Raw genomic sequence first — 27,958 nt, 5'->3', positions numbered from 1 at the left:
AAGACTCTATAATCAACAGGCCAGTTAAAAGCAGGCTTTAATCATAATCCACAATGAGTATGAGGCAAATGTTTTATTTGAGACATCCATTATTTACTGAAGTGGTCAAAGTAGAAAGGCAGTAATGCGCCTTTTTTCTTTTTAAAAAATTAAGTGTGGTCTTCTATCCATAAGCTCCTTTACATCAAAAGAACAAAGTGGGCTCAACATTTTACTTGAGATATTCAGCACTATCAGTTTTTAAAGAAACAACCTTAATAACAAGTCAGTCTGCCTTAAGAATTACAATCATGCTAATGAGAACTGATTCTTCTTTGAGGGTTATGTCCGGAATCCAAACTGTAGGACAATCTTCAGAAAAAGTGGAATGTAAAATGCTGATTTCAATTTAGATCTGAAAGGCAAAAGAACATCAGGTCAAAACAAAAAAGAATGCTTATATCACAACAGTTTACTACACTAAGGGAAACTTTCATTGCCTTACGCTATCTGGGAAATAAACCCAGTTTGAAGAGGAAATTCAACCTTCCAGGTTTTTCTTGGTTGTGGCCTGTCAGTAAATTTGGTCTCCTTTGTGCTGTGCTATGGCAGAACACTACTGGTAATAGTGTCTCCTTCCTTCCTTTTGTGCTAATGATTTTGGAAGTGGAAGCAGGCATGAAAGTGCATAATCTCTTTAAGAACTAGACAATGTGGCTTCATATTCGTGCATGTTCTGCAGTTAGGTTCCAACCTCAGCACAGCTGTCAAAATGTTTGGATCACACCTTTATCTGCAGACTATAACTTTTAACTATATTGTCAAAGTAATAAGTTCAGTAAGAAAAAACACCAAGAACAACAACAAAAAAATCCTTTTGGTTCAAAATCTCCAAAGGGTGGTATATTAAAACAAAACAAAACAAAACAAAAAACACAATTGTTTACTTCTCATTTCCTTTTTCATTTTCTATGTTTAAAAATGTATGTAACATTTAAATGTACACAACACATCAATGCACATGCACACTGGGCATGTACTCTGATTTATGGTATGAGTATTCTAAGTATTTTGAAGATGCATCAAAATGTAAGATGGACTGAAGGATAAATTTAGGAAGAGACATGTGATAAATCAAGTAACCACAGGATCCAGATCCAGAGATCCAACCAACCAGACAAAATAGTTTAAAAATTATGCCTTTACTCAACTTGCACACTTTTTCCCTCATTAGTAGTTCCTAAAACAATATAGGATGACAACTAATTAACATCTACATTGTATTAGGTATTAATAAGTAATTGAGATGTGATTTAAAATACATGGGAGGATGTACGTATGAGACTTGAGAATTTGCAGATTTTGATATTCGTGTGTGTGTATGTGCATGTGTGCCTTGTATCAATCCCTTGAGGTGACCATAAAAAGTGTTAAGGGCTGGAGGTATGGCTCAAGAGACAGAGCACTTATGGAGCAAACACAAGGTCCTCAGTTCAAACCCCAATACTGCCCCCCCAAAACAAAACAAAACAAGAAAAGTGTTAAGTGGTGGTATTAATTGTGGTACCTCAATCAAATTTCCTTAAGACTGGCCTTCAAAGCTCTGGTATTTCTATTCCATAATCTTGGTGAGGAACAAGTACTGTAAGTATTGTGAAATTATACCTTTGAATCAAATCAAACATTATTATTTTTGGATTTATAATACACAGGTGTTTTCTGAACATTTTAAGTAAGAATAGTTGAAAAAGTGAACCCAAACCAGATAAGAGTAAATTACAAAACCATTAATCAATGATAAATATATATATATATATATATATATATATATATATATATGTTTTTTTTGGTGGTACTGGGGGTTTGAACTACGGGCCTCATGCTTGCTCTGTTGGCTCTCTCCTACTTAAGCCACGATGCCAGCCACTTCACACTTGTTAGGCAGGTGTTCTACTGCTTGAGCCATACCTCCAGCCCCAATGCTGGTATTTTTGAGATAGGGTTTCACAAATTATTTGCCTGGGCTGGCCTCAAATTGTGATCCTCCTGATCTCTGCCTCCTGAGTAGCTAGGATTACAGGCATAAGCCATCGATGTCCAGCCACAAAACTATTCTTTAACATACCAATACTTCACTTAGAAGGCACATTTTCTACTAAATTTCTTTCTTTTTTTTTGTGGTGCAGAGGATGGAACCCAGGGCCCTTGCACATGCTAGGCAGGCACTCTACTACTGAATTACACTGCCAGTCAGTCCTACATTACTTTTTTTTTTTGGTGGGACTGGAGTTTGAACTCAGGGCTTCACACTTGCAAAGCATGCACTCTACTGTTTGAGCCACACCTACACCCCATTTTTGCTCTGGTTATTTTGGAGATGGGGTTTCTCAAACAATTATTTCCTCCTGCTGGCCTTGAACCTTGATCCTCCCAAGTGGACAGGATTATAAGAGTGAGCCACCAGTTTAGAATATTCCTAATTAAACAATTTATTGATTATAGTACCTAAAATCTATATTGCCAAAATAAAGTTGAGCATGATTGTGTATGCCTGTAATTCCAGCACTCAAGAGGGTTAGGCAGGAGGATCACTGAGCTCAAGGCCAGTCTGGGCCTAGAGTGCCTGCCTAGCAAGTGTGAATTCAATCCCCAGTACTGCCAAAACAAACACCACAAAATCATCTCCCCTTGCCCAGTATGTGAAGCAGATTCTAAGAATTCCCAAAGCATAAATAATAGCTTGACTGGTTGTCTTCTAAATCATGGCTAAAACTAAGAGATAGCATAGATAAATGGGACCTCATAAAACTAAAAAGCTTCTGTTCATCAAAAGAAATGGTCTCTAAACTGAAGAGAACACCCACGAGTGGGAGAAAATATTTGCCAATTATACATCAGACAAAGGACTGATAACCAGAATATACAGGGAACTTAAAAAACTAAATTCTCCCAAAACTAATGAACCAATAAAGAAATGGGCACGTGAACTAAACAGAACTTTCTCAAAAGAAGAAATTCAAATGGCCAGAAAACACATGAAAAAATGCTCACCATCTCTAGCAATAAAGGAAATGCAAATTAAAACCACACTAAGATTCCACCTCACCCCTGTTAGAATAGCCATCATCAGCAACACCACCAACAACAGGTGTTGGCGAGGATGCGGGGAAAAAGGAACCCTCTTACACTGTTGGTGGGAATGTAGACTAGTACAACCACTCTGGAAAAAAATTTGGAGGCTACTTAAAAAGCTGGACATCGATCTACCATTTGATCCAGCAATACCACTCTTGGGGATATACCCAAAAGACTGTTACTCCAGAGGCACCTGCACACCCATGTTTATTGCAGCACTATTCACAATAGCCAAGTTATGGAAACAGCCAAGATGCCCCACCACTGACGAATGGATTAAGAAAATGTGGTATCTATACACAATGGAATTTTATGCAGCCATGAAGAAGAACGAAATGTTATCATTCGCTGGTAAATGGATGGAATTGGAGAACATCATTCTGAGTGAGGTTAGCCTGGCTCAAAAGACCAAAAATCGTATGTTCTCCCTCATATGTGGACATTAGATCAAGGGCAAACACAACAAGGGGATTGGACTATGAGCACATGATAAAAGCGAGAGCACACAAGGGAGGGGTGAGGATAGGTAAGACACCTAAAAAACTAGCTAGCATTTGTTGCCCTTAATGCAGAGAAACTAAAGCAGATACCTTAAAGCAACTGAGGCCAATAGGAAAAGGGGACCAGGAACTAGAGAAAAGGTTAGATCAAAAAGAATCAACCTAGAAGGTAACACCCACGCACAGGAAATCAATGTGAGTCAATGCCCTGTATAGCTATCCTTATCTCAACCAGCAAAACCCCTTGTTCCTTCCTATTATTGCTTATACTCTCTCTACAACAAAATTAGAGATAAGGGCAAAATAGTTTCTGCGGGGTATTGAGGGGGGGAGCGGGAGGGGGTGGAGTGGGTGGTAAGGGAGGGGGTGGGGGCAGGGGGGAGAAATGAACCAAGCCTTGTATGCACATATGAATAATAAAAGAAAAATGAAAAAAAAAAGAACAGAGTGAGATCCATTGTAGTTCTAACTGGATTTATGGTATCTGAAAAGGAAATTCTAAGAAATAAAAGTCTATTTTGCACCACCAAAAAAAAAAAAATAAAAAAATAAATAAATCATGGCTAAACCTCAAAATATACTCTTAATTGCACAAAATAGTGGGTTTCATTGCAGTAATTTCATACGTGATTAACATATTTTGTTCATATTCATTCACCTATTATCCTTTCTCTCTCTTTTATTTGTTGGTACTGGAGTTTGAGCGCACAGCCTCATGCTTCCTAGGCAGGCAGCTCTATCACTTGATCTACTCCGCTCTTATTCCCCCTCCCACCTCTCCCTGATCCTCTTTCCAAAAAGTTACCCATTTTCTTTTTTCCCCCCTCCAAAAATATTTTTGTGGTACTTGAATTTGAGCTCAGGGCCTCCTACTTGCTAGGCAGGCGATCTACCACTTGAGCCCCTAAAATACCCTTAAGTGTTCCACATCCCTAGCATTAAAGGAACTTAGGACAAAGGACTGGCTTCTCTGTAACTCAAACAGCAATCAGAAAATGCAAGGATGCATCTACTTACATCATCAATGTCTTCATCATCATCTCCAATGTCATCAAACTGAATTTCATCATCATCTCCAGGACCAAATGTATCTGTTTCATTGATTTTAGCTAAAGACACAATAACAAATACACTCTTGATGTAGTGAAAATGTTAGTAAAAGAAGTAAGGGCCCACTAAAGTGGGTCTGATATAAAACTTTGAAGTATGAAAGGAGACTCTCACAAGCCAACCTTGAAATTTAATTAAATCAATGTTTTCATTATAAGCCTTCCAAACATCCACCTATCAACCCTGCTATACAGAGCAAAAGATTATACAAAATTCCCTGCAAGGTCACTGCTTTGTTAAGGTAAGAGTACTTGTTATAATTTTCTTTTGTTCACAAGGGTATTTTTAGCAAGGCATATTCTAATTCATTAATTCTTAAGTTTTTTATAATTTCCAGGTACAGTTCAAAGGAGGTTTGAGCACAGCATACACTAAGGACTTTATTTTCTTGAAATAAGAACAGGTGGTTAACTATCAGATAGACTTATCAATCAGAAAGATTTGGTAAATCATGTTTATCCTTAAACAATGAAAATGAACCTGGACACTCTATCCTATTTACAGCTAAATCAGCATTTCCTGGAGCACAAATGTCAAGTAAATAATTTTAGCAGGATTTTCATAATTACATGTCATGATATCATAATCAAATATAATGAAGCCAAAATAAAAATAACTGCCTAGTGAAAAATGTTGGCTTACAAAACAGCATATAAAGCATACTTTCTCTTTTGATTAGGTTATGAAAGATTTAGTTTTTAAGTCATCTGCATTTGTATTGGGGAGGGAGACAACAAATACTGGCTTTAAAAAATTCTACAGGACACTGATACAAGGATAGATACAAGGATAGAATGGATTAAAAACTGATGTTTTAATAAAAATCAACAGTACCTAATTATTGTCCTTACTTCATACTTATCAGATGAACACTTTCTGGAGTGCTGGGGATGGAACCCAGGGCCTTAGGCATGTTAGGCAAGTGTTCTAATATTGAACACTCTCTTTTTATTTTAAAAAGAAATTCTACAATAAATAAAATCATTCCTTTGACAGGACTACTAAAGTGTAACTCCTCCCTGAAAGCTTAATTTATCAAGAGCAGAATTCCAGCAAATTCTTTCTTATAATATGTAGTATTACGAAATATAGGCAGGCATACTTAAATCTAATCATGTAAACACAAAAGTGAACAGGAAAAATCCACAAAATTCTACAAAAGTTCCTCTACCTAAACACCAACAGATAACCTAAACACCGTAAGACAGTATAACTCAGTCATTACCATGTTCTGGAAGCTCGCCATACGCCTTTAGACTTCTCGCTTCATCTGCATTGTATTTTAAAATTACATCAGCTTTGTTATCCTGAAATAGAAACAAGTAGTAGCTTTTAGAAATGATTATATCAAAATACTTTTATTTCACAAATAACTTTCAAATTGAATGAAAATATTAAATCTCACTTTAAATTTTAAACTTTTCTCCTACCCTGGGAAAAACATACCTGAGTTTAACCCAGAAGGAAAAGGCTTACACGCATGATTGAATAAGGGTTAACAAGTTTAGGAAACAACTGTACAGATTTTACTTTAATAAGAACAGAATCTTTTAGATTATTTACTATCACCCTTCAGTAAGAAGTCTTTTTAAAGACACAAGTTCCCATGGACCAAAATTTGCAGAGTGATCAAACACTGCGATTCAAGACCCAAGGAAATTAAATATACCTTTTCTTATATCTGTGCTACTTAGGGCATGTATCAATCAGTCTCCTAGAGTTTTCCATTTCTTGAAGAGAGGGATTCATAGCTGTGAAGTCCATCAATTTGTATGTCTAAAAGAATTTTTGATGCTTCTGATGTAGTGTCTGGGAGAAATACTGCCTTAAAATATTTACACTTTCCCATATGAATAGAACTGGACTCAGTTAAGAGAGCGAGAGCATTGTCATTCAAACCAGCACTTTTCAGTTTCAGAAACCCATGGGGACCTTAAGATGCATAACAGATTGAGTAGGTCTGAGGCAGGGTTCAAGAACCTGGATTTCTACCATGCTCCCAGAAAACTGATGCTACTGATCTCTGCACCACCCTGTAGGTGGCAGATGGATAGAAGAAGGATCATGGGAGATTACAGTCAGAATGTTACTTCTTTTGGAACCCTAGTGTCCTTTCTGTTTAATAGGGAATTAATTATTTTTCCTACTCCTGGGGACACTATTAAGATCAAAAGGAGAAAATGGATATAAAAATGGTTTGTGAATTTAAAGCAGGTTTTTTCAACAAAAGCACTAATGATTATTTTCAGTTGGATACACACACACACACACACACACACACACACACACGTATTTTTTTTTTTGGTGGGACCAAAGTTTGAACTCAGGACTATATGTTTACAAATCAAGTGCTCTACCGCTTGAGCCACACCTCCAGTCCATTTTACTCTGGTTATTTTGGAGATGGAGTCTTGCCAACTATTTGCCCTAGCTGTCCTCAAACTGTGACCCTCAGTTTCTCAAGTAACTAGGATTACAGGCATGAGCCACTGGCACCTGGCTTCAGTCAGATAGTTTGTTGTGGTATGCATCACTGGTGGCCTCCACCTACTCTACATGCCAGCAAGCCCAATCCCCAGTTGTGACAAGTTTCCAGACACTGCCATTGCCCCCGATAAAGCAAGACTACCATGGCTGAGAACCTAATGATTGTAAGTTAAAATTTTGGGAGGCAGAGATCAAGAGGATTGAGATTCAAAGCCAGCCTAGGCAAATAACTCAAGAGACCCTGCCTTGAAAATACCCAACACAAAAAAGGGCTGGCAGTATGGCTCAAGTGTTATAGCACCTGCCTAGCAAGCATGAGCCCTCAAGTTCAAACTAAAGCACCACCAAAAAAAATTGAAGATTTTAACTTTTTATTCTGCATTACTATTTTTAAAAAATCAAAATATAATCAAAGCTACAAAAAGAGACATTAGCAAATGGGGATGGGTTCCAATAGTTAGAAATCAAATGGGTCCCCTAGACCCTTGATGGGTATATAGTCAAGGCTGTGATCACGAAGGGCAACTCCCATTCTGTTTCCCATGTGATCATCTAAATTTAGAGCACATACTTCTGTCACAGCGTGTACATCTCATAATAGCTCCTATGCCCATATTACTGTCTTCCATACCAGGCTATATGCCATTTGTGGGATGGAAGCTTGACTCATTCAGCTTTATCTCTTACAATAATGGTTCCCAGACTTTTAAAGACCCATAAATTTAAAAAAAGGGGGAGAAGGGGTCTAATATAAGGCTATATTTTTCTTTTGCCAGCTAAAAAAAGAGTAAAATCATTATATAATATCTCTCATTCGAAAAAAGGTAGGACTTTGAAAATACTTAAAGAGGGGTCATTTTGCTTTAGAAAAACTTTACATGCTGACTACATGGACTGGCATCTGGAAACCATAATCCCTTCAATACCTAGCACAATGCCTAAAACTGTCTCTTAAGAAATGGCTCATCACGCCGCCACGTCCACGCATATACAATGGATGGTCATGCGGAATTGCTCTAGCTTCCTCATCAAGAAGAATAAGCAAGTCAATAACCTGTTCTGCAACTCCTTCCACTACAAATGGCTGACCACAAGAACGTGGGTGTGCAGCCCGCCACCGGCAAAGGTGTCATGGTGGTCATGAAGCAGAGATCCAGCCAACCAAAGCCAGCCACCTCCTACATGCAGACCACCACAATGCTCGGGCCACCATCAGCAGCATCATGCACAAGATCCGCAAGGACAAGTATCACCTAGATCTGCGCATGACTGCCATCTGCAGAGCCAGCACCATCCTGTGAGCAGCTAAAAGCCAGTGGTGGTGAAGAGGGGCAGACCTGCCCTGCTAAGACCTCCAGAGCCTCAAGCTTCCAGAACAGTACTGACTTTTTCAACTGCCAAAAAACAGGCTCATCAAATTTAAGCAAGTAAATAACAAAAAATTCCCATGCAATTTTTACCTGATAGTCTCGGAGACCAACCAATATGATATCAGATGTATTTATCCAAACCTACAAAACAAAAGCCACTGCATATTGTATTTAAAATAAAAATGAAGAATCAAGAAATTCCAGAGAAATAATGATTTGTGTAGAAACTAAGAGATTTGAGGGCTGAGGACTTGGTTTAGGTGGTATCTGAGTTCAAGTACTGCCAAAATAAAAAAAATAAGTAATGTAGAAATTAAGAGATAGAGATGGCAAACCACTCTATGTGGTTATTATACAGGAATAGAAAATTATGGCTGTATCTCCTCTCTCTTCCTGTTTTGTACTCACTCACATATACACGGCTTCAAAGACCCCTTTATTTTGAGAACAGAAGGATTAACATTACAGAATTTAAAAAGGCATTATAAAATCAGAGTTGGGACATTTTATTTGTCTGCTTGTTTATTTACTTATTCATTTATGGACATGCTAAATAGGCTCTGTCATAGAGCTATACCTCCAGCCCCAGAGTTGAGACTTTTAACCAATTTGATTCATATTCAAATGTACTTAATACCTTTCCCTTTATAGATATCCTTCCAATCCCCAACCCAGAACCCAAACAAGGGTCACCTACCAGCCCCTTTAAGTTTCCTTAAGACTTAAAACAGGATATATTAGTTGTACAAAGGGGTTTCATTGTGGTATTTCCCATAACATATACACATACAACATACCCCAATTAAATTCACCCCCTCTCATTCCCCCTGCCCCCTTTAAAAACAATTTTAACAGGTTTCAATGTTATATTTTCATGTATATATAGTAATATAAACAATTCTATAACTGATGAAATCTATGTAAGTTTACTATTAAGGTCTTGCTGCTTCACTTCACAGGTAAATTCTTGGCCCCATAAAAACTGCACAGGAACCAAGTGCCAGTGGCTCACACCTACAATCCTACCTACTCAGGAGGCAGAGATCAGGAGGATGGCAGTTCAAGGCCAGCCTGGGCAAAAAGCTAGACCCTACCTCAAAAATGTCCAACACAAAAAGGGCTGGTGGAGTGGCTCAAGTGGTACAGTGCCTGCCTACCAAGCGTGAGGCCCTGAGTTCAAACCAAGGTACAGTGAAAAAACAAAACAAAACCTGTGGAGGGGGGCTGGGAATGACATAGTCCATGGTATGCTTACCACTGAGAGGCCATGAGCTTCACCCTAGCACCATATACACCCTCCTGTAGAGGCACCCGCCCTCCCAGCTCCAGCTAATTTTATACAGAATAAAATAAATACAAATCCCCACACTTACCTTTTTTCTCAATTTCCCTCTGATGTGACATAACCTCTTTACACCATCGAAACACATTGCTTCTAATCGGCCATTCCCCAACATTTTGATTACCTGAGCATATTCTGGAGGAGGGAGGGGGAAGAAGAGGGTATAAAATATTGCCCAATTTTTGATAAAAGCAACTTTAAAAGCCCACACAAAATTGATAAGAACAAAGTTGTACTGGCTGAGAATAAATACATGAAGTATAAATAAATACAAGGGAATTAAACACCAAGCTAGTTAATGGTCAAGGCAGAACCAAGACTCTGTAATGCCATTTCTATAACAACCTGTGTCTGCTATTAAACATGCTTTAATTATGTACTCATTTTGAGTAAGCAGACTGATTACTGTCTTCATGACTATCTGCTCCATTTTTGGAGATCAAAGGTGGCTTGTTCCAAAATGTACACTATACCTCATCAATCTCTCAAGTTCAAATCCTTACCAAATTTTGCTCTCCTCTCCCTCAGAACTTAAAGGCAAATCTTGTGGAATTTTTAGTACAAGTAATTTAAATGTTAATGATGTCTTTGTTAAGTTAGAATATCCTGATATTCTAGAGTTCTTAGAAAGCCAGAAAGATGTTCCCAAGTAAAATGTCAATTTTTTTTTGTGGAACTGGGACTTGAGTTTGGATTCTACACCTTGAGCCACAACACCGGACCTTTTTTTAATGGGTTTTTTATGAGATAGGGTCTCCCGGAACTATTTGCCTGGGCTGGCTTTGAACCGCCATCCTCCTGATCTCTGCCTCCTGAGTTGCTAGGATTGCAGGCATGACTTTTTAAAAATGGCAGGGAGGAAGCTACCCAATTTCACTGCCAATACTCTGAGAAGGAGATTTTGAGACCTGAGGGTGAAAGCAGTACTCAGGGGCACATACATCACTTAGACCCTTTAGTTTACTTATAAGAATGACCCCCAAAGAGGATCTCCATAACTTGTAAACACACAGACGTATTTTTGAAAGGCTTAACTGCACAGTTCACATGTAGAAAGACACGTTTCATTTTTAGCAGCTTACATATTTGCATAAGGGCTGGAGATGCTTACCTAGCATGCATGAGACCTTGGGTTTGATCCCTAGCATGGCAAAATGATAAAGGGGGAAGAAAAAGCAAAATTGTTCCTCACATGAATATATTCACCAAAAGTTCTATAAAAAGAGAATCAAAAATGACTGGGGCATGACTCAAGTGGTAGAGCACTTTCTTAGCAAGCTCAAGGCCCTGAGATCAATCCCCAGTACCATTAAAAAGAAAATAGTTCTTTGTCAAAAGTGCTAGATAGCTGGGTGCCAGTGGCTCACACCAGTAACCCTAGTTACTTAGGAGGCAGAGATCAGAAGGATCTCAGTTCGAAGCCAGCTTGGGCAAATATCTCAAAAAAAAAAAAATCACAAAAAAAGTGCTAGAAACTATTGGGACAACTAGAGAAATTTGAATATAGACTATCTGCTAGACAACAGCGTGTCTTCAACTAAATTTCAAATGGTTCAGAAAAATCAGGTTTCTATACACACGTGTGTGTGCATGAAGGAATTATCACACTGCAACTTTTCTGTATGTTTGAAATTACTCAAAATAAAAATATGGGAAGCTGGGCAGGGTGGCACCTACCTATAATTCTAGTACCCTGGAGGCATCATGAGGTAGGATGGCAAGTTCAAGGCCACCCTGAGCTACACAGTAGAACCCTGTCTCAAAAAAAAGGGGAAAATATCTACTCAGGAGGCAGAGGTCAGGAGGATTAAGGTTTGAGGCCAGCCCAAGCAAATAGTTTGCAAGAATCTATCTCGAATATACCCAACACCAAAAAGGGCTAGTGGAGTGGCTCAAGTGGTAGAGCACTTGCCTAGAAAGCATGAGGCCCTGAGTTGAAATCCCAGTACTGCCAAATAAATGGGGAAAAAAAGCAAGTGATTCAGTCAGAATTTGTTTTATTAGTGTTATGTATCTTGGTCTGGCATTAAAAATTGTTTAGGTCTAGAAAGGTCAGTCAATTGCTCAGTTCAGTTTTATTTTATGCGTTCTATGAAATCATATGCTAATGGTACTAGTGAATGAAAAAACCTGTAATAGTCTAGGGTTCATCTTTCAAATATCCATGGTCTACTGAACATACTATGTAGCACCATTTACTGTCAAAAAGGCCCATTAAATCATGAATTGTCAACCATAGCTTTCGCTTACATTCTTAGTGACAACACAAGCATTCATACGAAAGCAAGCCTGTATGTTTACAGAAATGTCTTGGATCCTCAATGCAGACTGCATAGTTCAGGAAATACACTGAAAAGAAAGCTGTAAAGTACTTGGGTGGCAGAGGAAACCTGGGCTACCAAGAATTCAAAACAAGCATGAACTACAGTGACAACCTGCCTCAAAAAAATCACAAGTGCTTGTGAAGTAGTTCAGCGCTGTCTGTGCTTGCTTAGCATACACAAAGCCCTGCGTTCCATCCCCAGTAACAAACAACAACCAAATTACTAAATACCCCAACTTATAAAATGGCTTACCTTGCCCATCCTCCTTGAACACCAGCTCTCTTTTCTCAGATTCATTTTCATTCTTACCTCTACGTCTATTTTTACCTCCTTTACCTAATGGTTTTTTAAAAAAGAAAGACTTCAGTTATCTGCAAAACACTACATGAAGAAACTACACTAAACTAAAGCTTATGAAGCTATTTTAAAAAAAAAATCACTGAAATTAAAAAAATCATCTAATTTAGTTAATCATATTACCATACCACCCTCCTCACATTGCCTGGAATTTCCTTGGAGGATTTTTCTAATAGTAGATATTTTGATTCTCTATCCAAAACTCAATTTACTTTCTTAGGGATCAATTCTGCATATGCTAGACAACTCTTTCTAAACTTTAAATAAAGTGAAATACAAAAAAAAAAAAATCCCTCAATTTACTTTCTTTTACAAAACTGGTCCTTAACTGACATCCTTATTTCTGTTCTATGACTACAATGATTGTGCTCTTTACTATGCAACAGTACTATCCATTTATTCCCAGTTTATCAATAAGTTCACTAAAGCTCAGAAAAGTTTAATAATTTGACTCATGTAAGATTGTATTCAATGAGTGAGGGTACCCAGATTCACCCTTAATCCTTTTTTGCTTCTAGTTTCCACATTGAGTACCTGTCCTGAGCATTTTGTTCCCATTCCAGAATGTAAACTACACTGGGTCTTGATGAGTTTTCTAAAAATGGCCTCTTACACCTGACCCCTCATGAAAGGAGTGCAAGTAGGAGATGGTAGGGGGACAGAGGGAAGTTATAACTACTGAGGAACGGAGTATGGATTTTGTGGTAGTATAGGGAAGCACAATTCTAGCAACACAAGAGTCTGAAATTTATATATACACTACATGTTTGAAGTTAAAAAAGCAAGGCTGGCTCACATCCATAATCCTAACATACTTTGGAGGCTGAAATCCTAAGATTGAGGTTCGAGGCCAGCCAGAGACCCCCTTCTCCAAAATAATCAAAGCAGCAGCACTCTCCTTCACAAGCATGAAGCTGAGTTCAAACCCTAATCCCACCAAAAAAAAAAAAAAAAGACCCAAACCAAAAAAATCAACTACCAGAGGTATAAAAAAGGAAGTATTGGTTTTTGTTACTATGTACATTATCTCAGGAGGACAGTTACAAAAGATTAACAGTGCCCACTTGTGAGAAGAACTAAGATTTCACCTCTTATACTCTTAAGTTTGATTCAGATGGATATATTTATTACCCAAAGTTTTGGTGGCTCACACCTGTAATCTCAGCTACTCAGGAGGCAGAGCTCAGGAGGATTGCAGTTCAAAGCCAGCAAGACCCAATCTTGATAATACTCACCACAAAAGTGGGCTGGTGGAACAGCTCAAGTGGTAGAGTGCCTGCCTAGCAAATGTGGGGTCCTGAGTTCAAGCCCCACTACTACCTAAATAAATGAGAAAAATTTCTTTAAAGGCTAAGGGTCTGGCTCAAGAGGTAGGGCACTTGCCTAGTAAGCTCAATGCCCCAAGTTCAAACTCCAGTACCACCAAATATTAGATAAATATTCTTCTTTTAAAAAAGGCAGAGATGTGACATAATTCTCTGAATGGAAAAACTGTTAACATGGACGGTCTTTACTGCAGGTGGAACAAAGCATGCCTAGCCAAGAGCACATGAACAAGAGACTAGTAAGAGGAAAACAAGAGAATTTGACAGATGTGAAGAGGAAGAGTAGAAGGATGCCTGGGTTTTTCCTACAAGCCCACCTGGATTATCAGTTCTAGCCTCTAAAATGAGGGTGTAAGAACAGAAGATCCAAATACCTCTATTTCTGCCATTTGGGCTGCACTGAGGTTTGAACTGAGAGGGCCTCTCACTAGATAAGTGCTTTACCACTTTTGAGTCACACACTCCAGTCCCTAGAATTCTTTCTCATTGGTGTCCTTTAAATCTGTATTTCTCTCCCTGCCCCCCGCCTTTGTTCTTCATACTTTAACCCACTTTCTGCTCACCATTTTGTGTTAATTTTTTTCCTATCACTTCCATGTTAGTAATTTTACATCTTCCTGCATGATTTCACTTAGTATTGGTCTCATATTTCTAATGGCTCAACGTCTCCAGTGAATGAGCATGTCATCAAGCTCAATTTTATTTAAAAGTCAATTTACCTGCTTTTACAAAAAACTGGTCCTTAGCATCCTTGTTTGTTATATGACTTTAGTAACCATACTCTTAACTCACTGTGCAATAATGCCACAAATTTACATGTTACAATTATCTTATGAAGTAGGTAACAAGCACTCACTTCCAGTTTACTAATAAATTCACTGAAGCTCAGAGAACTCACCTAAGATCATAATCAGTGAGCAGGGGCGTCCACAGTCATACTTAATACTAGCTCCCACATTAGATTACTTAACCACAGCATTTTCTTCCCATTCCAAAACCTAACCACATTGGCAGCCAAAAGGTAGGAGAAAGTCTCAAGTGGTAGTGATGCTAAGAAACTCATGGGAAGAACTTACAAGTAACAAAAAGTTCACAATTCAAATGGAATCACTCCCTGCAACGACAGACTCTTTGTTTTTGGCAGCACTGGAGTTTGAACTCAGGACCTCATGCCTGATAGGCAGACACTCTACTGCTTGAGCCACTCCATCAGCCAACTTCTTGAATCAGTTCACTTACTCTCCTGGGGCTGTCTCACTTTGCTCTGCTGCTGTTAGGTGGGCCTCTGTAAAATTTCCTGATCCACCTGAGTCCTTAGTATTTGACGCATTCTTACAGCATAAGAAAGTTAATTTCCTAGACAGAAAAGTACCTCTATCATTACACATGCCACTATCACATATATTTTTTGTATGCCTCACGTTATTTATAAAAAAAGATTCAATTCTTGTCAACTTGGCAAAATTAACCATACCTTGATTATTCCCTTTTCTATTTTATTGCTACAAAATGTCCTTTCAAAATTCTCTTTAAACAGAATGAGATCAGGCCTAAGTGTAGGACAAAGTAGAATAAACATAGTAACTTTTTAACCCCCTTTTCTTTCTGAAAGAATAGCCAGTCTCTAAACCAAATCAAAATTCTCAAATACCTTCTTTAAACCAAAGAGAGGTGTTTGGGAGAAATTTTTCAGACTGGCTCTTTCTTAACAAGACTAGTGAACTAGATAGGATTTAGTGCAGAAGTGCTGTATCCTTAGAACCACAGGGGAACCTATTATTCACCTAGGAGTGGAGTCAAGAGAAGGGAGGTGACTTAGGCCAACAGATATTTATTGAGCATCTTTTAAGTGCCAAGTGCTAGCAATCCATTGTGATTAAGACAGATACTATTCCTGTCCTTCAGAGTTTACAGCCCAGTCAGGGGATTGGAAATCTCATAACTAGAAATAAAGGTAAGAACAAGATACTTATTGAAGTGATCCAGCTCCATCTCAGAATAAAGGATTCTACAGCTAAAAAAAAATTTAAGACTGTTAAAATACTATGGCCCACCTTTCCCAAAATTAGCAAAAATCCTTGCAAGCTTCGTTTCTGAGGGCAGTAAAGTGGAGTGCCCTGGGAGGACTTCACCAAATTGTGTACCCTGGTACCAAATACCCTGTGAGTAGCGACAGCTACAACGAGTAAATACAGCCGAATATCAAGTAGTAAAGAGAACAGTAGTAAGTCTGGGTCTGGGAGAATGCCTTAAGGATGAATAATCAAAGGAGATTTCTTATAGGTGTGTAATATGCTCCTCTCTCCTGTACAAAAAATACAGAGTTCACCCGATTTCTACTTACCCAACTTTGAGAAATTCTAAGGCTAATAAAAATCACAGAAACACGAAGTCTATAAAAAAAAATTTCCTTGGGTGTGTTCTTTTACTTACATTATACCTTCCATTTTGGAAATCCTAAATAAACTTACCCTCAAGTTTGATAATTTGTGAACGTTTAGCCCTACAATTAAGAGAACATAAAGGTCTCTATTCCCATCACAATACAGACATGATCTCAAGAAAAAGTATCGAACTTGGCTAAATAAGGATCAAGTCTTCTGAGAAAAAAAAATAAATTAAACCCTGTAAAGAGATGGAGCAAAGTGAATCTCTAGAGATGAAATCCATCAAGGTATCACCCGCTGCTTTTAAGGGAGAGAGAGTAGTCTAAACAATACCCAACAACTGTCCAAGAAGAACCCCATGAGGGAGTGCCAGATGGGCACGAAAGCAGGCATCAATCAAGCTTTGCTTTTGAACTTCAGAGTCGCTCCCATGGTTTAACTCCCCAGGCTAGGAAAGGCCAAAGGGGCCACTAGGCCCCGAGGGAGGTCTCTCCATCTGTCCCTACCACACCGCGGTCAGTGTGGCGCGAAGCAGTAGCAAAAATTCACATTCTCCCACAGGAGGCCCCACAAAAATGGCGTCGGCTCCACCCCAACGTGACCAAACGGGAAAACCGGAGTAACTTCCTTGTACCTCTCCCGAGCTCAGACCCGCATGCTGAACCCCCCGCTACCCGCCTCCCGCCACAGGCAGGCGGGGATAGAAGGCAGGAAAGTCACTGTGGCCTGGGTGACCCAGAAGCCGCTGGTGGAGCATGGGAAACCGGGCAAGCAAAGGCTTGGTCCGGAGGTCCGGGCAGTACTACCTTTATTCTTGGGCATGGTGGTGACGGCGGCCTTGCGGTGTCTCCGACTTCTTCCCGGGTGGCTGCGGCGTGGGGGGAGATGATTCCTCTGAGGGACTACAGGGGCGACACTATGGGGCACGCGAGCTGAAGAGAGCGTCGAGGCCGAGCAGCGTGCACGATTATCTCGCGACCCGGTTCTTCCGAGATCCGCCCGCGCCCACGCTCCACAGCAGCAAATGGCGTCGCTGCTGCTTGCCTTGCTTTTCTCCTCCTCTCACCGCGGGCTGGGTCCGCCCTCCTCCGGCCCTGCGGCGTGATGGAACCTTATTGTTAGAGCCGAGGGAGAGGAGCAGGGAGGAGAGGGCGGGCGTTCCAGGTCGCGGGAAAGCGCCCAGAGGGCGGGGCCGAGAGCCCAGAGCTGGGAGGAGGAGTCGCGGAGGGAAGTGGGCGGAGTTCCGCGTCACAGTGGACGGCGGAGGAGCGGAGAGCGGAGGGCGGAGGGCAGTGTCAGCTGCTCAGTAGCCAATCCGTGAGGCTCCCGGTTTCACAAGTTGCTGACTCATTAACCCCGGAGTTAGCTGAGTTTAAACGTGGCCTTTTCACCCGCCCAGCCAGGCTGGGGGCCTGTAGGAAGGGGAAGGTCTTCCTGTCATCCATTACCAAAGCTGAATATTTAGACGATACTTTAAAAAACAATCTGTCTTCCCTACCTCACTGTAAATCTTAGCAGGCAGAGAGTACATCTGTTGCTTCTACCAGCACTTAGCAGAATGTCTGGCACATAATAGGTGGTCAATACATACAACCAAAAAAAAAAAAAAAGAAAAAGGAAGGGCAGAAAAAAGTTCGGTGTTAGGGCCTGAATTGTGTCCTCCTAAAAGTCTTAAGTTGAAGTTCTAACCCTCAGTAACTCAGCTTATGACCGTATTTGGACCGTGATTTTTGAAATGGGGTCCTTATGCCGGGCTCTAACCCAGTCTGACTGGTGTCCTTATAAAAAAAAGGTATTAGGACACAGACATAAAGGGAGAACACCATGTGAGCAGGAACTTGGTCATCTTCAAGCCACAGAGAGAGGCCAAAGAAGAAAATAACTCAGCCCACACCTTGAGCTCAGATTTCTGGCCTTCAGAGCTGACAGAAAGTTATTTAAGCCACCCAGTCCGTGGGATGAACTACCAAAAAAAATCCAGCTGGCTGTGGTGGAAAAAATACCTTTGCTACAAGATAAACTTATTTGAAATGTTACATTTCGTAAACATTAGATGTTTAACATTGTCTCCCTACGGAAATGGACATAAATGACGGAGAAATAAAAGTATAATCACCTAACACAGTTGTTCTCTATTGGGGGTATGAGGGAATGCCTGGAGACATTTCTGGTTGTCACAAGTTGGAGAGGAAGGCAGTGATGCTTGCATCTCATGGGTAGAGGCCAGAGGTGCTGTTAAAATCCTACAGACCACAATACAACCTAGACCCCAGCAAAGGATTATCTCTGCCCCCCCCCCAATTTCAATAGAGCTGAGTCTGAGAAACTTTAACAACAGATGCACTTCTCAGAAGGCAATAGAAAGGTGATGGGGACTCAAAGTTCTGGGTTTCTCTTTCCATCTGCGATAATTTGCAGATTATACTTTTTTTTTTTAAGACAGAGTTTCACTATGCTGGCTTGGAATCTCTGCTTTCTGAGTAGATAGGATTACAGGCATGAGCTACCAGCACCCAGCTCCTTGGTAGGTTTTAAACAGATCATTTTGACTTGTATGTTAATAGACTGTAGTGAGCAAAGGTAGACACAGAGATCACCAGTTGATTACAATTGTCTAAGCAAAAGACAATGGTGGCTTGGAATAGGATACAAGGTTTCTTTTGGAGATGATTATGTTTTAAAATTAGATTATGATAATGATCACAACTGTACATGTATGAAAAGCAGTGCACTATAGACTTTAAATAGATGGAGTTTATGGTATGTGAATTATATCTCAGTAAGAGTATTTAAAAAAATGGGATAGCCTGGGTAGACCAAATCTCATCATGAGAGTCCTTAAAGAAGCGGAAGAGACAAAAGAGAGGGGTCAGAGATACATGAGGAGGACTAGATCACTGTGGCTGTTTTGTTTTTCATTTTATTCTTGTAATACTGGGGATTAAACCCAGCACCTCCTGCATGCTAGTGAATTGCTCTACCACTGAGCTACATCCCCAGCCTTATTATTACTTTTGAAGATGGAGGAAAGGGGCTGTGAGTCAATTACTCTAGAAAACTGGAAAAGGCAAGAAAGACTTCTAACCTCCATCCTTCCCGTCCTCTGTTCCTCCCTTTGACAGGGTCTTGCGATGTAGCCCAGGCTAGCCAAAAACTCGTGATCCTCCTGCCTTGGCCTGCTGAATGCTGGGACTACAGGCATGCAGTACTAAGTTTTCAATGTTTTAAGCCAGGAAATTTAAAGTAATTTTGTTACAAAGATGATATAAAACAAATACATTCTTACATTGTTTCAGTATAATGCCAAGAAGACCTCAACACTTGCCATCCTATTCTTTTTTTCCTTTTGATGGTACTAGGTCTTGAACTCAAGGCCTCACACTTGCTAGGCAGGTAGTCTCCCACTTGAGCCACTCCACCAGCACTTTTTTCTTTATAGCATTTTTCAGGTAGGGTCTCACGTTTTTGCATTGGGCTAGCCTCATACTGAGGTAGGTTAGCAGGCAGGGAAAATAATTTACCAGGGGCTCTCTTCTCTTAAGCAAACAAAGCTAACAGGCACCCAGCACAGCCCCGAACCATCTCTAGAACAATAAATCCTCTTTAAGTTGAAAATATCCTGGTGGTTGTTAAGTATCATTGCAAGATAGTGTCCAGAAGAGGTGCCTTTGAGTCTTCCTTGCTTGTTAAAAAAGGCTTGACCCTAATTGAGCTTCCCAGGCCAAGTCCTCTTACTTAAGACCTCATGAATATTGGCCACATCTCATACATACAATTAAAGACCTAAAAATTAGCATAAGCACATGTGCAGAATACTCTTTGTTATGTGATAAGGCTGTGTTAAGTAAACCTGCTAGCCACCCCAGCCCCTCCCTAAGCTCTGCTCAGATTTTTCCCACTTTACAATTTGTAAATTGGGCTTAAAAAAATCAATGCTTCTGTGCCACCTGGCGAGGGCCCGCCACTTTTTCTTCTGTGGTGTTTTCTCTTACTCTTTCTTTCAATAAGGTTTTGCAATTTGTGTCTCTCTTCAGTTTTCTGTTCAGGTGACACAAGACCTTGGGATCTTTTAGGTTAGCGTCTTTTTAGACCACTTAGCCTGGTAACAAGACCATGGTCCTTCAACCTCCAGCCTCCCATGTAGCTGGGGACCACAGGTATGTACCACTGCACTCAGCTTTTTATTGAGATAGGATCCTGCCTGCTAACTTTTTGCCTGGGTTGACCTGGAACCATGATCCTTCCATTTCCAACTTCTAAGTAGCTGAGATTACAGATGTAAGCTATTGTGCTGGGCTTTCCTCATTGTTTTTTCTTTTGTGCCACTGGAATTTGAATTCAGGGCCTCACATTTGCTAGGAAGGTGCTGTACCACTTGAGCCACTCCATAGGTCCTCACCATTGTATTCAGAACACACCAACTAATCCAAGTAGACAGTCTCCAAACCAGCTCTTATTGCCTGTATTGTCTTTCCTAAACTCCTATGTTGAAGTCCTGACCTCCAGTTGGGTAATGCCAGTATTTGAAGGTAAGGTCTTTACGGTGAGCCAGATGGGCATGGTGGTGCATATAATTCCAGCTACTCAGGAAACAGGGATTAGGAGGATCCACGTTTGAGGAGGGCTAACTTCAATCCTATAATATATTCCTTCTCTAACAATGACTAGCAATCAATGACCTTAAATTTCCAGCATAGCTGCTGGAGAATAGAGCTCATCATTTAAATTGTGTAACTAATAAATAATAAAAGGGGGAAGATGCAAAACCAAATGACCCTCTTTATTTGAACAATATCTCTGCATACATAACACCTCAGAAGGAAACTTGCCCTTTAATTTGGAATCCAAAATACACTGTAATGAGGGAGAAGGGGGCATTTTGGTAGATGAGTCTGGTAGTTTCAGACTTCTCCAAGAAAAGAATGTTCCATCTGTGTCTGGTGATCAACTTGTAAATTTTCAATTATTAAACAAGTTTGAAACTGGGTAAGATTGTATAACTTATGTGAGTCTGATTAGACAAATCCTTTCTGCAAGATACACAGAAAAATATCTTACATTTCATATTAAGTCAGAAATATTCCTGTTTTAAATCCTATCAGTATGATTTCCACAAATATGCTTTGGATAGAATCATCACAGATCAAAATAATCTAATGAAAGGGACGCATATGCGTTTATTTGAAACTTTATTATATAAATTTTCATTTCTTTTAAAGATTACAAAACCTGTTCTATGACAGGAATACAAGCAATATTGTTCCAGGATTATTCATGGATACATCTGAAAGAGCTTAGATTACACATTAATAGTATGATTTGCAAACTTCCCAGATTAGACTCTTAAGTAAAACAATTTAAAGTATTCAGTGATAATTTGATCCTTTACAAGCATTTTCATAATTGTGGCGGCAGTGCCAAGCATCTGATGCGATTTAACCACCAATAAAAGGTACAATACATAAGAACTCGTGATATGGTACCTTGGGCTTCTGGCATGCCTTATTAGAGAAACTAATATAAAGTAAGATCATATATAATAGTAGAAAAATATTTGTGATTTTTAAAAAAAAAACTGCTTTAAGTAGATACCCACCCCATTCCCACTCATGGCCAAAATGCAAAATAATTACATCCCTTAGGTGTCTACCTTCCCTTTTATTTAGGGCAAGAATTAAGATAAACTAATACATGTATATAATTTTAAGTGTTACAAAGTCATCACCAATAATCATTAAGAATACTAACAAATGGCAATACCTTGAAGCCTTTTTTAAATTAAAAAACCCAAAGCTTTAGATGGTATACTACACTTACAGAAACACAAACCAAAATCTTTATCCTTATGCCCTTGCTTTGAATTTAAAAGTTCTATTTTAAATACTTGTTTGAAAACCCCAGTATACAGTTCATTCAGTACTATAGTGATAATAGGAGTAAAGGTGTTCACTTCCATTAGATATTGAACTAAGCTACTTAGAGATAACTATTATAGTGACCTCTCATGTACATTTACATATACTGTACTCGAATGGCATGTGCTCTAAAGACATTTTCTTGAGGTTTATACCTCTTAACTTAAGTCTCTAAATATTCCTTTCCACTAATCTCTATTCAAAATATCACATACTTTGCTAGTTGTTCTGGGATAAGTCATGGACATTTAAACAGCTTATCATGCAGTTCAAGGTTATATGGCAAAATAATGAGGAAAGTGCCTCAAGAGGTAGGAAGTAAGCTCTCATCCCAACCCTTGGTATGCCCTGTTATGAACAGTTAAAAGACTGGAATCAAAGTGGTAAATGTGAGACCAATAGTAGTAATACCAGGCTTAAGAAAATTAAGTTGACTTAGTTACTATAATTGAGAACACTCAGTCACATTGGAACCAGTTACAAATCACTTGATCACACAGAATACAGCAGTGTCAAAAATACACAAAACACACTGTAGATACAAACTCTTCTTGGCCATCCATACTTGGGTATTATCACTGTGTAGTTTCTTCACTGGAAAAAGTGGTTAAGTGTGGCTCTGTAGAATAACAGTCTCAAGAAAGTGAATTCATTCCTTCATTATTTGGTCTCCACCAATGGTCACTTGGGGGAGACCAGCAAAATGTAAGCAACCTGGGGTTGAAAAGAGGACTGCTTTCATTAATTGAAATAAAAATACTAAGTTAAGTCAACTTATCTGTGAATTAAATAAGGCTCAAAGCATATATCCAGTTTAGTCATAGGGAGTTGGACTTTTCAGAGGGACAGATCTCTAGCACTAGACTGGAGCCTCCTGGATTAAGCACCAAGATCAGCCATGAAATCCATCATATTTGTGAATCATAGAAAAGACTTTTTTTGACCTTACATTCCTGAGCTATCAGTCCTAAAACCCTTGTAAGTCTCAAATGCTTAATACCACCGTAAGATAATTTTATTCTACAAAATGAAGCAAGCTGAAAAAATTTAGGTCATATCTAAAGGGCAGAGAGTAGAGACTAAAAGTCATATTGGGATGTGTACTGCTGGACTCCATGGTGATTAAGCCCCCACATCTTGAATGCTTTTCTGCCATCTCTTGTCCTAGGCTGGGCCTACCCTAGTTTCTTTCCTACCAAACACATTTTGCCTTCTCTTGAAGCTTTTGCACTAACTAACCTCCTGTTCAATCTTTTCAATGTTGAGAGTTCAGGGCACAGTTAAGTGGACAGTGACATGTGCAAACTTTATCATGTACACACCACATCCTCCCTCCAAACATTCAAAGTGACTTCCCACACACCCGCCTCACATCATCTCCACTTTGGGCCTTGCCAAAAAATTATTACATCTTTAGACTTCTGGAGTTTCTTGTGAATAAATTCATCCATATCAAATCTGTTAAAAGTCAAGGGTCCATCTCATATTTTTTTTTGGCAGCAATGGGGTTTACACTTAGGGCCTCACGCTTGTTAGGCAGGTGCTCTAACACTTGAGCCACTCCTCCAGCCCTAAGTCAAGGGGCCAATGTACTTAGAGATATATCTATAAACGAGGAACTGAAATGATTCATAAAGAGCAAGGACAAAAAAAACTTACCTTAATTCAATATCATCACTTGAAAGGGAAGATACAAAAGCACATGGTAGTATATTCATACTTTCAAGTATGTACTTGCAATTGTTTAAAGGTAATTCTATTACTTTGGGTATTATTTTATATTATAAACTAAGAGAAAGTATGCAAGGAGTCCTGATACTTTAGTTCCTTCTTTCACTGTGAAAGACTGGACTATTTGTGGAAGAAGACCCAGCAATTGGCAGCAACTGGTGAAGGGCAGAAGACTTCAGGGACCTGGTACCACAACTATAGAGGCCTGGAATAATTGGACTTTGAGAAGTTGATGGAAAGGCTCACCCAGCACAACCATTACATTTAGACCACATTGGTAGTCAAGACTGCCCAAAGGCAATGGGAACACCAGAACCACAGATGAAATAATTTATGTTCATAAACTGCTTTTAATTTTTTAGGCAGAAAGTCTTCAGTTTTGTGAATATATAACTTGCTTTTTTCCAATAAAACTGGCAGTTTGACTAGATAAAGAAGGCAATTATCCTTGAAAGAAATAAACTTGGCATCATTTGATAGTAGAGGACTGACCCTTACGAATATATGGTTTTTGAATTCTGCTACTGGTCAGGTGTGATATGAAGGAAAAAGGCAGCCTGGTGTTATGAGGAAAAAGGAACTAAACAGAATTTAGGGATTCTAGTCTTTGATTTGGGTCTCAGGTTCTTTACGTACAATATACAAAAATTTGACTTGGTAATTTATAAGGAGTCATATGTTTACTTAACTTAGAACTATAAGTTCTAAGAGACTGTGATGGACAATACAGCAATTACGGAATAGCATTGTTGTCAAAAACCTGAAAATATATCCATTTTCTGCTCAAGAGTTACATTAACATTTAAAAAAGTGACAAGAATTTGGGAAGACCATGGTTTGAAATATTGAGGAGCAGAAAAACAGCAAGCTTTCCAGTCAATGGAAAGCAGCTTTTAATAGTATCCATATACTAAAGCGTTTAAAAAAAAACCTTATCTACATCTTCTGATACCCCTCCTTCTATATACTTTTCACTTAGAAGATAAATTTACATTTGATTTTTATGCAATTTTTATTACTTGGGAAAAGGGATGTTATAGATTTTTCTCTTTAATAGCACAGAGAGGAAATTAAAGAATGACAAGTGATTTCTATGACATTTGGACAAAGCACACTCTCTTGGCTTGGCTTAGTATTCTTAGGGGAAGATTTAAATATTCTGGCAGAGATTTCTGATATAAAATGGCTTAGTACATGACTTAGATCTATTTGGGGACATTATGAAGTAATGTTAAATCACTTTTCTTTGCTCATTTTTCACAATACATATTGATGTATGCTAGGTAGCCTGGCAAATTTACAGGTAATGATGTGTACCAATGTTTCTTTTGTCAAATAAAATTGTGGAAAATAGTAAATTAGATGTAAATCATGAATACAGCAAGTATAGCCAAGGGCTATTATGAAAACTAATCATTTCTGAATTTAAAGGAAACATGGCTATAAATCATCAGGAGAGATTCAGAAAACACTCAATGCCTACCTTAGCAATGTTTTCAGTTTAGAACAGATACTGTTTGATCAAGAATGTTTTATTCCCTAGAATAAGAAAGTTTAAATCCAGTTTCATATAGAGGCCCGTGGCCTTTATTACATTCAAATTAGTGTCTGGTATAGAATATCTATTTAAACATGAAATATCCAATAGGACTTCAATTACTGGTTGCTAAATTTTCCTTCACCCATGACTCTTAAAGACCTTTGATGTATCTTGGAAAATCCCAAACGATGTGCCAAATAATAAGTATGGATACTATGTAGGATTAAAAGTGCAAGGACTACTTCCTTAATTAAGGATAAAAGAGCCTTAAGGAGTTGCAAAGTATATGGACTAACTTCATAGGCGTATTCTTGATTTCATGCCACACAAGACAACTTTCTCTACCATAACAGCTCTCTAGGTTAGTCTGACAGAGCACCTGACTTTAAGAAACAAACCAGTGAAACAGAAACAGGGAAAGGTATGTACATTTTGAAAGTACTACATTCAATAGCTGTTCCACAATCTGGCCATTTTTATGGCTGTCCAACAATACTGTTAATCCAGGTGAACTATTTAACCAGATTTAATAGTCAATTGTTTAATAATAGATTCCAAGTTAAACAAGGCATGTATACATTAAAGAAAGCAGTACAGAAATGTACTGTATATGAACTGTTTACAAAAACATACAAAATGTTGGATGGCACAAGGGGTACAGTGCTAATATAAACGGATTGTTTAAGCTAAGTGCTTAACATAAACTGTCCATCCCTATAACTAACAAAGAATATTTAAGGGACATGAAATATTTCCTATAAAAATAATGCTATGTGGTGTAGAGTACTTTATTCAGTGTATTTTTAGGTGGTATTTGTATGTTCATTATTTTTCTTGTTGATTCAGTGAATATATCTTCGTCATGTTTCCATTTTCATTTCATCTGGAGCTCCAGGAAAAATCTACCTTGCTAACAATCATTTAAAGCGAGAAGAGACGGAAAGCAGGAGCAGCAGCAGGAGCAGCAGCATTATGGGTACCAGCTGGGACAGTGTGTGCTTGCAGGTGTCTCTCAGATATGTGCTACCTGTCGCCAGAACTTGTGCTATCAGCTTACATCATGGTACCAAATATCTCACTGAGGTCACTTCACAGGGCTGTTGAGGTGATTTTTTTAATACCTCTCCGCTGAGCAAGAGTAGAGCGGCCTACTGGTTCCAAAACTGGTGACTGATTACGGTTTAAAGCAGAGTATGTAGCTGCCATGGCACCCTAAAAAATGGAAAGAAAGGTAACAAAAATCACATGTACATGGATTACAAAATAAAGGTGTTTTTACATAATTTTTTGGTGATATGGGGTTTTGCACATAGTTTTTCATATGCAAATGTATACAGATTTTATTAGGTTCATAATGAAAATGACCATACTGGTCAAATCCTCACATTTAACTAAAACTGAAGCTACTGGTGGAGTGGCTCAAGGGGCAGAGTGCCTGCCTAGCAAGTGTGAGGCCCTGAGTTCAAACCACAGTACCACAAAAAAAACAAACTGAAGCCAATGTAGTACATTGAAATTATGTACAAGAGAGGACAGGGATGGGCTCAAAACAAGCCGTCCTCACTTTTCTTAGGGTATTTGTCTTTGCAATCCTAAAGGATTAAACTATGAGAGGCTGCAAGACATGTTCTTTCAGTTAGAAAATCCACAAGCTTATCTGTCCTTACTGGTAGTGAATGAGCAGGTTTTTAGTTTTTTTTGGTGGTAGTGCGGGTTGATCAGGGTTTTGAGCCTGCTAGGCAGGCACTCTACTGTTTGAGCCATGCCTTGCTGATGAATAACTACTTATGTAGACAGACATAAATTAAAAAATTTCCCTAAATTAATTTCATTACAGACATTTTGGTATGCTTGACTTTTTTTCTTTTCTATGTCACCCATATAAGAGAATTCCATACTAGAACTGGATGCAGACTGAAAGGGAAAGGCGCTGGGGGCATGGACAGGGGTTCTCGGAGTGTCAACTGGAAGACATAGAAAACAGAGACCATAAAGTGCTCACCTTTACTAGATGTGGTGCATCCTGTCTGTTTAGTTGATACTGTGGCAGTTGGTCCCAATGGACAATCCAAGGATGTCTGAGCACAAGAGCAGCAGTCAGTCTCTGATGAGGGTCTACATGAAGCATCTTTGACACCAGGTCCTGTCAGGTGAAGAAGAATAAATGAGTTTAATCCTTGTTTTTTGGCTTTTATTTCTATGGCACTTGATATTGGTAGGTGTTCTTCCTTAGCTTTTTTTTTTTTAAAAAACATTTACTTATCCATTGGGAGTACTGGGGTTTGAGCTCAGGACTTTGTGCTTGTGAGGCAGGTATTATACTGCTTGAGTCACATCTCTAACTCTTCCTTAGCTTTTATGCCACTATTCTTTCCTGACAGTACCCCTTTGGGCTCAAAGCAATTTAATATAATAATTTGGGGAAAAATATACTCCAATTTCTCCTTTCTAAAAAA

At 39.0% G+C, this 27,958-nt stretch overlaps 2 protein-coding genes across 16 annotated transcripts in view; both read right to left on the bottom strand.

Annotated features, from left to right (window-relative positions):
* Positions 1–20: 20 nt before the first annotated feature.
* Positions 21–17,505, bottom strand: Eif1ax (eukaryotic translation initiation factor 1A X-linked). Of its 3 annotated transcripts, XM_020167888.2 has the most exons (7): positions 17,123–17,497; positions 12,500–12,583; positions 9,955–10,058; positions 8,672–8,722; positions 5,950–6,031; positions 4,632–4,723; positions 21–394 (listed from the first exon to the last, which is right to left on the bottom strand). In XM_020167888.2, exons 1-7 carry the CDS (start codon positions 17,136–17,138, stop codon positions 389–391), a joined length of 435 nt encoding a protein of 144 aa, XP_020023477.1. In that variant the 5' UTR covers positions 17,139–17,497; the 3' UTR covers positions 21–388. The 3 variants fall into 3 exon arrangements, with proteins under 3 accessions (XP_020023477.1, XP_020023478.1, XP_020023479.1); XM_020167889.2 differs by lacking the exon at positions 8,672–8,722 and having other exon boundaries at positions 17,123–17,505; XM_020167890.2 differs by lacking the exon at positions 12,500–12,583 and having other exon boundaries at positions 17,123–17,503.
* A 3,983-nt stretch (positions 17,506–21,488) lies between these two features.
* The window catches only part of Rps6ka3 (ribosomal protein S6 kinase A3), a 101,868-nt gene continuing 95,398 nt past the window's right edge, over positions 21,489–27,958 (bottom strand). For all 13 annotated transcript variants that reach the window (XM_074062779.1, XM_074062786.1, XM_074062782.1 and 10 more), the window contains 2 exons: positions 27,505–27,645; positions 21,489–26,714 (listed from right to left, as the gene is read on the bottom strand). In XM_074062779.1, coding sequence (XP_073918880.1) covers positions 26,592–26,714; positions 27,505–27,645 — 264 coding nt within the window. In that variant the 3' untranslated portion in view covers positions 21,489–26,591. The remainder of the gene's footprint in view (positions 26,715–27,504; positions 27,646–27,958) is intronic.

The sequence above is a fragment of the Castor canadensis genome, chromosome X, assembly GCF_047511655.1.
Source record: "Castor canadensis chromosome X, mCasCan1.hap1v2, whole genome shotgun sequence".
NCBI classification, from domain to species: Eukaryota; Metazoa; Chordata; class Mammalia; order Rodentia; family Castoridae; genus Castor; species Castor canadensis.
Note: the sequence above shows the minus strand (reverse complement) of the source record. Positions and strands in the feature narration are given on the sequence as shown.